This window comes from Parasteatoda tepidariorum, chromosome 10 (assembly GCF_043381705.1).
Source record: "Parasteatoda tepidariorum isolate YZ-2023 chromosome 10, CAS_Ptep_4.0, whole genome shotgun sequence".
NCBI lineage: Eukaryota > Metazoa > Arthropoda > Arachnida > Araneae > Theridiidae > Parasteatoda > Parasteatoda tepidariorum.
In genome coordinates, this window is record NC_092213.1 from 17,209,386 (window position 1) to 17,219,930 (window position 10,545).

Here is a 10,545-nt window from a genome sequence, read left to right on the forward strand (position 1 = left end):
TTCAATATAGACATATTTAGAGGTTTTTTAATTATACAGATAGTATCTTAGAATATCAAATTGATTAATTTAGTTATTGTGTGGCATGTACTTGGATATATTTAAATCAACATATTGGCATGTAAATAGAATAAAAAGCAATAGACAACTCAAATGTGTCATAGAGAATAAAGTAATTTTTTTTTTGTAGAGCAAAACAACATACAAGCATACATAACATAGAAGTACATAACATAAGTACATAACAACAGTACATAACAGCATACATAACAGAAGTACATAACAACATACATAATATAGAAGTGTTTTACCTATTCATATGAGGTTTTACTCATACATCAAAATATAAAATGTCAAATATCAATTATGTTAGTTTAAATATAAATATATCAATGAATTTTTTTTCATTGCTTTTAAATGTTAATAGCCTTTTTTTACAAACTTATAATATATAAATTATCATATATGGCAGTACTTTTACTTTCGTTACTTGTACCACCGGTACAAGTAAAAAGTACGTACTTTTACTTGTACTTCGTTACTTTTTAAAGTTAGTACTTTTACCTGTTCTTTCGTTACTTTTTTAGGGAGAAAGTACAGGTATTTGCAACGAAAATGTCGAATGAAATCGTTGCTTTTTTCTAAAACTCAGTAAGCTTTCCAAAAAAAAAAAAAAAAATNAAAAAAATAAAACAAAAAAAAAAAAAAAAAATTATTAAATTTAAAACAATATGCTTATGTTTTTTTAATTTATAAAATTAATGTGCAATATATATGCATTCACTGCTAACTTCGTGTTTAAATGCCTTGACCTTTTAAAATTGTCATTACGGAATAGGAAAAGACGGCTCTTTTGATCTTTTTTTGAATGCAACTATCATTTTGAGTGGAGTGTTGGAGAACACTCCACTCTGTATGTCCAGAATAGTGTGTCCAGAGAATTGTGTGTCCAGAGAATTGTGTGTCCAGAACAGTCATCATTCATCTTGTGAAAATTGCCTGTGATAAAGGATGACATGAATAGCAAAGGTTTCGAATACCGGTGGTTTTCATCGCAAGAAAAAGTTTCAGAATGGTAAAAAGTGAGCTTTGAAATTCTGTAAACCAAGTATAATGAATGTATACGATTTTAAGAAAAATAATTCTACCAACCTTCAAATGTGTGAAGGCTTTAATTATTCTGACATACGTGAACAGGCTATTTTAACACCTGAATCTTATCTTGACACCTGAAACCTTATCTTTGTGACAATCTGAAGGTGAATGATAGTTACGGCGGTATGCTTCTACAAACACTAAAACGTCCTTCTTTGTTAAATTTTGAAGTTTCAAGCCAAAATGTTTGATGAAATTCTAAGAAATAATCTTCAATAGTACTGTTAAGTTTTGGGGGGTTGGAATGAACAAATGCCCATATGAATACTGTTATAATTTTGTTTTTGTTATCATTTATTATTTTTTTTTCTATTGGGGACATGCTTTTTTTCCTCTTAGAAAACAGTTTTGTTTAAATAACAAATGAATTGTATCCAGAGATTTTAAATTTTCTAAAGCTGAAAACATCATGTTATCACCAGCGACAGAAGAATTTATGGCATACATGAGCTTAAATGTCGAAACGGAAAGCATATCAATTTTGAATCGATATCCAATCGCAAAAAAATTATATATGAAATATAATACTGCAGTACCTTCTTGTGCTCCCGTGGAGCGCTTATTCATCGTGGCTAAGCACGTTCTGAGAAATTCTCGCAGCAGACTCAGTGACACCACTTTCGAAATGCAATTATTTTTCAAAATGAATAAAAATATTAATTAGCAAGTTATTTTCATTCATTTTTGAGTTTTATGCATTTATTTAATACATTTTAAATAAGAAATGTTGGATTTTGTTATTACGTTTTTCAATTTTCTTTTTGAGCTCACTAGTAATAAATTTTTGTCTTAATACATTTTTTACTAATTACATTCTTATCTAGTACATTTTTTACTAAAATTATGTTTATGCCCGACCTTGTTAAACAACGCCCAATCAAATCTCTAAGAACTTCAGAACTATTTGTGCTATTGAAAACTATTAAAATTACTATTTTAACTCTTGAAAACTCGAAGGCATTACTAGCCGCTGATACAAAAATTCGTTCACAAATTTTAATTATTCCGTTAGGCAGAAGTGTTCGGAAAATGATGTTCTCCCGTGATTTCAGCATTAGCCATTGTTACAAATAAAACTGTAGACTGTTCTGTTTCACCTTATACTGCACATTCAATTATTTTTTACTAGCTCAAAGATCACAAAGCTATCTGAAACCCCGTGTTTGGTTTGTTTATGTTTGTGCTTTTAAAACGCGTTTCTATAGAGTAAAACAATTTTAAATCAATGGTAATTTAAATAAAACAATAGATAAAATTTCTTTTTCGTACAAATCCATAAAAAGTTTGATATTAAAATTATATTTGATTTTAAAATTATATTATGCGATTATATTATGAAATTATATTATAATATTCTTCCGAATCTAAAAATTAGTTAATGTCCATAACTTTCAAAATTAAAAATAATTAAGTGAATAACAACAATTTTGCGAAAACATTAAAGAACATAAGAATATTATTCAATAAAATTTTAGGTTACTTTGAATTTTCGATTTCCCAGAAATGTACTCTTAAATCGTTACTTTTTTTGTTTAGTACTTGTACTTTTACTTGTACTTTTTACTTGTTAATTTTTAAAATAAGAACTTTTTACTCGTTACTTTTTCAAAATGTAGAGGTTGGCTAGGACAGCTGTACAAAGTTCGAACCCCTTAATGTTAATTTTGCTTTTTGCGTATTTTGCAGTGACTCGAGATCTTTTTAAGTGATAAATTAGTTTAAATTTTTTTGTACACATGTATAAAATTCATTTCTCGATAAAAAATTCTCCTAAAAAAAACTTGTAGTAAATATTCATCATTCGTTAGTAATTTATATAATAATAATCGAAAAATGTTTGCTTTGAAAGGTCTGAAAATTTTTACATCATTTAAATGAGCGTAATGCTATATGGCAAAATACAAATTTTTAACTAAATTAGTAGACGAGTTATTCGAAATTTGAAAAATATGATTTCTTTAAAATTTAATTTCACAGTACTATTCGACCAATTTAGCTCAAATTTAGTGTACTGTCATGTAAAATTAGACTCTTTTACATGATACAAGTATTCGTATAAATGAATATTCAAAACGTTTTCGACTATTATTAAAAAAATGAATATTTACTAAAAGCTATTTTTTTGCACTGCATATTTTTGGGGTGAGAAATCAGAAACCTTCGAAAAAAGGTAGGCTGATTCAGAAAACGTACGTTTTTGTGCCTGATTTCATGACCTAAAATATTGTCTGTTCTTATTAATTATTATATTTGAGGTCACCCTCAACTGATTAAGATTGAGTCTTAGAATGTGAAGATCAGATCATTAGATTAAAAGATACTCAGGGTAGTTCATTTATTTGTACGTACTTTAAATTTGATGAAAAAGTTACAATAAAAAATATCGTCGGTACAGTATTGAAAAATATTTGATATTAAAACGGAAAGTTTGTTTTTAAAACTTTTTGTTTCAATACAAAATCGTTTGCAATAATGATATAATCATTATAATTGCAAATCGTATTACAAAAGAGAAGGTTGGAATCTAGTATTAATACTGATTAAATATTTTGTCAATTTTCGAAAGGAATTGTTTTAACATTTTGGATAGAAAAGGAAACTACCCCATTTACACAATGTGTTTGCTTAAGCAGTGAAAAGAATTCATATTAATTTGAAAGTGATTCAATTTATTTATTATGTTTATACGCTATTCAAGAATGATTGATTAATGCATATTGGATACATGGTACGGAATTGCGTGATGAGCATGATGGGTTTTTAGCGCAGATGTATTGATGCAATATTAATATCCACATAAAGTTTCGTGAACCTAAATAATAGTTCTTATATTTTCTACAGATCAAATGTTATAAACTAAAGTAAAAATATTCATTGTTTCATTTAATTTATTAAACTACTATTCAAATAATAAAAGCAATTGCTATTTTTTTCGCTGGAGTAGTTTTTTGTCACCATTTAGTATTTCACTCACTTCTTTTGTCATAAGGAGAATTTTAATTCTGCTTAAATTTTGGTGAGTAATTTTAATTTTTTTATTCCATTAATGAATTTATCAATAGCTCTAATTTATTTAAACTAATACTTTCTTTTATTAATTATTTGCTCAAAATTTTCTAAAAATATTTATACCGTAATCCCATTGTAACTCAAAGAAGACATTGTTAGAGCTACTACACAAGTTAAGCAATTATATACTACATGTGCAAGAAATTATATACATGTTATTGGTTTTTAAAATTTACTGTAGCATTTATTAAACTGATTAAATGGAGGAAAAGAATGACCTATTGCTTAATGATTATGTTCAACGAAAACGGGGTCTATATAAGATCAGTAATTTCTTATCTAGCCTAAAGGAATATTCTTCTTCCTTAAATATCTCTTTTTATTTGAGAAAACCCCCTTTTAGAAAAATCATTGTTTAATTAAAATTAAAGATTTTTTTAACTATTGTAATTAATGCTACTCATTGTCACGGGTATTTTATTGGATAATTGAAGATACATTTTTAGAGTTTATTTATTTTCGCATTTAAATTCGAATTTAATTTTATAACAGATGTGAAAAACGAAAAAAAAAAGCTTAGTTAATAGTTTCACTAGATCACTAATAGTATTGGATTAAAGAATAACATTTAGTTCTAATAATTTATTAGTAGTTTAAATACAAATCTAAAACTTTGAACATAATATTTCTTTAACTGCAGTTTAAAAAAATAATTCAATTGTAGTTTAAAAAATAACGGTATATATATTTTACATTTCACAAATAAATTTTCGATAAAAAAAAACCATTGTAAGAAATTTATTATTTTATGAAATTAAGACATATAAAAAGGTTTAGCGATAGTGGAAAATGCTAAATGTATCACATATTTATTGCTTATACTAAATTACTATGTATCAACAATACATGTATCAATAATACATGTATCAATAACTACTTTCTATAAATATAAATCGAAATAAAGTTTGTATTATATTTGTTTGCTATTCTCGATTAACACGAATGGAAATAAGTAAATTTCGTAGGATATTCTTTAACTACTTTCTACAGATATGAAATAACTGAACTTTGTTACTAAATTTAATAACTACTTTAAACATGCCTTGTAGATACAGACAGAAGTAAATGATATTTTCACTAAATTTTAATTACGACAATATTTTTAACATAAAACGCTTCAGCTAATCTTTTTTATGTTTTTATCTAAATCTTCTTCTTATTTTATTATTTAAAACTAAACGCTTTCTCACACTTTATTAGTCACACCCAACGTTTTGGTTCTATATTTAAATCTTAAGTATGCATGAATTAATATTTTTAATTTTCCCTTCAGTCGAACAGTGAGAACAGTATTATTACCAAATGTAATTATTAACGTTTCTCTTTTTGCATGTGACTTAAAAGGTAATAGGGAATATTTTGCATGATTTTCCCTAATTTTTATTCAGGAGCACTTCGATTTTGTGTCACTGAAACTCCCACCTGATAATAATGGTTAAATAAAGTATAATGTGCTATAAAGTATTTTGTGCCGGTCTGGTCTGTGACGTATAGAAATCGAAAAAATAAAGTTTGTATTATTTTTGTCTACTTCTCTCTATAAATATGAATCGAAATAAATATCACGGTATTATGTGTAAGATAAAAAAAAACTGTGTTCCTAATAACTATTAGAAAAGGAATTTTTAGAAATTGTTTATGAAAATGTTTTGAATGCTAAATTTTTTAAAATATACTCTTTCTTACGTTGAGCTATTTTTATATGTTGATAAGAAAAGTAAAAATAAATAAAATTTTTCCTTTGTTAATAAGTCGAAATAAAAACGTATTGAAAAAATGCTTAGAAATATAAATATTTAATTTGAAGAGTATAAAATTTTTCTTTTCTTTTATAAATTCCAAAGATTTCTGAAAAAGAAAATATTTGCAAGACAACATGGAGCACAAAGATATACTTTTTCCCTTTTTTTAATAATTAATTACAGTAATTCCATGGTGTAGCGGTTCGATAGTTCAACAATTCGTTTAATTAAAGATTACTTGAACCGATAAGTTGAAAGACAAAATAATTGCGTAAAGTAGCTTTTAGAAGAAAAATAACACTATCTTAATTACTTCATTCTGTGACAAATTTAAAGTGTAAAAAATATATTTAATTTAGGAATTTGAAATCGCGTATACTGAAAAATTTTGAAAACTATTTCTTTCTACAACTTTTAAAAATTCCCTAATTCTGTTTTCCACCTATATTATTATTTTGAAAAAGAAACAACTAGTCAACAGTTACTAGTAGTAGTTATCTAGTAACATTAACTGGTGAAAAATCTATTAAGATTAGCTATATCTTTACCAGTTATAGTGCTTAAGCCGTCATTGTTAACTAGTTTTTTACCTGCTGTTGATAACAATGCTTTACCTATTACTAAGTTAAATATTTATTTCATCTGTTATTAACACTTACTTTAACTGTTATCGTTAATTAGTTATTTATCCTTGACGTTTTACTAACTTCTTATCCTATTTTTAGCTGTTCTTACATTGATTAACGGATTTTTACATTGAGTTCTTACATAACTATTTTTTAATGTGTTATTAACTAATTCGTTACTTAAATACATAAAACCATACTTGATTAAAAACTTCATTCCCTTCAAAAATATATAAAATTGGAAATAAAAGTCGATTTGTTTCAAGCTCTCAAAAACACGATAGATAAGTCAGTTATCAAGAATGCGGGAAATCATCAATTGCTGCTCATTGTTATCATCTAATACTCAGATTCAATTTCGATAATGCCAAAGAGTATTTCCACTCCATCAACTCATCTTGATGCCCAGGAATCTTGTTTTACACATGTGAATTCTGATTCCCTTGTTAATGACATTAGTTACTTACCAACTCTCAAGAGCGAATGGAAATGTATTTTACCCTGATGTACCTCTCTCGGCCACTATGATTTATCACTTTTGCTTCCTTTTATTTACGTCAGACTTGAAAATGGCACATATTTTTGAGCTTTAGGAAGATGACGACTGTTTTTGCCAATTTGTATATTTTTGAATCTAATGAAGTTTTAAATCAAGTTTTCTTTTATTCTGGTTATGACATAATATAGAAGTATAAACAATTTTTCTATTTCCAATTTGTCTCAGAGACATAAATTACTGAGAAAAAAATAATTATAAGGAATTACACAAACTTTGTTAAATGGTCGATAAATAATTAAGTTGGAAAATCCCGTCTAAAAAGTTAACTTGAAACGATTTCTCACCGGAGTTCAGATTCAATTGATAAATTGTTATAATAAAAATTACTCGTATAATACAAAATTATGTATTAACTTTTGAATTCATTATACACAAAAATAGAATTTTCATTCTAATATTGTATTTACGTTTGAAATTTAGATTTTTAAAATGCAAAAACTATCTGATCGATGCGCAAAGTCTTAAAGTTATTTATTTTCCAAGCAAACAATGCTCTTCGTAATCATGGAAAAATGTAGTCTTAGCTATTTTATAACTTCATAATTACTTCAAAATAGACAAAATAAATTTTATAAGTTATTTTAAACTCTAAAAATTATGCTGAAAGGTATAATTATGCATGAATTTTTTAATTTATTATTGAAAGAAATAAAGGAAATTTTTATTCTAATTTTTTTAATTTGCATTTAAAATTTAGCCTTTTAAAATGCAAAAATTATCTGTTCGAAGTGCAAAGTCTTAAAGTAATTTAGCTTAACATCCAACAATTCTCTTTGTAATCAAGGAAAAAATTGTAGTCTTTTCTATTTTATAACTTAATAATTACTTCAAAATAGACAAAACTAAATTTATATATTATTTTAGATTCTAAAAACTGTCTGTAAAAAAGTCTTTCAGATTGATGAGGGACACTTCAGATATTTTTATTGTTTGTACTTAATTTCGAATCAAAAAGGAACTTATTTTTCAGATTTACGTTTATTTTTTTTGGTTGAATAAATTAAACTAAACCTTTCCCATTTTATTTTCAGATTTAGGAAAATGGAAGTCAATAATTCTACTGAAACTTTTACTGAAGGGCTAATTCCAGCTGATACGATTCAAACCTTACACATCATATTCTATGGAGTCATTGCCCCCCTCATAATTGGTTTTGGTCTTTTTGGCAACATAATCAACTTGATGATTCTACGCACGCCACTTTTAAAAGGAGTCACCTACAGCTACCTAAAATTTCTCGCGATATCAGATATAATATCCTGCATATTTTATATCTCTCTAATATTTAAAAAATTCAAAGTTCGTATGCATACATATGCTGCTGCTGTGTATTATGCCCATTTTGAAATAACTCTACTGAATGCTTTTATGGCTAGCAGCACTCTATTAGTCACAGTTCTCACAGTGGATAGATTTTTTTCTGTATGCTTGCCTGGCAAATATCAAGATATCCACAACAAGAGGAAAGCCAAATATGCAATCGCATTTGCATATATTACTGCATTAACACTGTATTTTCCAGTTTTTTTCATAAATTACGTTGATGTGGATACATCTCAACAAACAGGGGAGGGAATAAAATACACTGTATTCAAGGATAAGGTTTACAAATCTCACGAAGTCTACAAAGCGTATGTTGTCATCAAAGAAATGGGTGTACGCTTGATTCCGATAACAACACTGGCTGTCCTTAATACACTAATTATAGTACGTTTCAAGAAAACATTGGAAAAGCGAAAGGAGTTAATGAGTTCACCCAAAGAATCTCTCGATCGGAAAAGTAAGATGGATCGAAAAAACTGCAAAGAAGAGCGCAGACTTGTTTGCATGCTAGCGGGACTTGTGGTGCTAATATTTATCGGAAAAACGCCAGCATCTATTTACAGTTTTATTTGGCGATATTATGACGCCAAGAAGAACTATGGATATTTGTTGTTTACTTGCTTTGCAGATACTTTAGAGATTCTCAACCACTGCTTAAACTTTTGCGTTTATTGCTGGTGCAGTTCAAAATACCGAAGAGCGTTTATATCGCTCATGACTTGCTACACGATGCCCTCTGTTTTCAACTCAGCTTATAATGCATCGACTTCTGGGAGCAACAGGCGGGATTCAGATGGTACGTCCGGAGGTAACTAAGCTTTTAAAACTTAGATATTTGGTATACAATAAAGTACCAGAATTTTTCAGTCTCAGCTTATAGTACAACGTCTTCTGGTGGCAACACAAGAAACAAAGAGTGTCTGAGAAAATTATGCTAATGAAAACATTTAATGCAACAACTTAAGCTATCTAAACTCTTTCTCAGTCTCAACGTATAGTGCAAACGTCTTCTGGTGGCAACACAAAAAGCAAAGACAAAGTGTCTGTAAAAATTATACTTATGAAAACATTTAATGCAACAACTTAAGCTATCTAAACTCTTTCTCAGTCTCAACGTATAGTGCAACGTCTTCTTATGGCAACGCAAGAAACAAAGACAGAGTGTCTGTGAAATATATACTTATGAAAGCATTCAATGCAACAACATATTCTAACTGAACTCTTTCTCAGTCTCAGCTTATAGTGCAACGTCTTTTAACAGCGACGCAAGAAGCACAAGCGGATTGGTTGTTAAAATTTTAGCTATGAAAACGCTCAATGCTACAATATAGGCAACCCAAACTCTTTTTCAGATTAGCTAATTATGGAACGTCTTCTGATGGTAATATAAGTGGAATTTCTGTGGAATTGTAATTATGAAAACGTTTAATGTAATAATATAAGCTACCCAAGCTATTTAAGCTCTTCCGATGACCCATCGTGTTCTGAAGGCAACAGAAGGAGCACAGATTGACCGACTGAGTGTTTGTGAAAATTAAACTTATTGAAACTTTTAATGCAATAGAATAGGCTATCCAAGTAATTTTCAGCTCAACTTATAATGCAGCTTCTTCTGAGGGCAGCGTAAATAACACAGATAAAATGGCTGTTAAACTTATAATTATAAAAGACTTTTTTGAAACTGTTTTTGCGACTCAGATTAATTTTCAGCATAGTACATATTACAAAGCCTTCCGATGGCAACACAAAAAACTCAGATGGAATGTGTATGAAAATAAAAAGTATCAACACTTTTAATGCTGTAAATTGGTATCCTAAGCTTTTTTAGCCTAATTCATAGAGTAACAGATAAAACTTCAGAAAGCAACAAAAAACATAAAAATATAAGCAACTACTTAAAACTGACGAATTTAAATACATTTTAAAGTGTCTAAATCACACTTAAAACGTAAAATTGAAGATTAACTTTCTTTAGTATTATCTTCTCAAAAGTAAAGCCTAGAGTAGAAACTGATTATAATCTTTTATTTGTATAAAAAGAAAAATGATTCTACTATATATAAACGTCAAA

General features: G+C 27.8%; 1 protein-coding gene across 1 annotated transcript in view; it reads left to right on the forward strand.

Moving 5' to 3' along the window:
* The window catches only part of LOC107451779 (probable G-protein coupled receptor AH9.1), a 15,638-nt gene extending 5,359 nt beyond the window's left edge, over window positions 1–10,279 (forward strand). Inside the window, exon 2 of the mRNA XM_071186665.1 lies at window positions 8,183–10,279. Coding sequence (XP_071042766.1) covers window positions 8,193–9,290 — 1,098 coding nt within the window. The 5' untranslated portion in view covers window positions 8,183–8,192 and the 3' untranslated portion in view covers window positions 9,291–10,279. The remainder of the gene's footprint in view (window positions 1–8,182) is intronic.
* The last annotated feature ends 266 nt before the right edge of the window (window positions 10,280–10,545 follow it).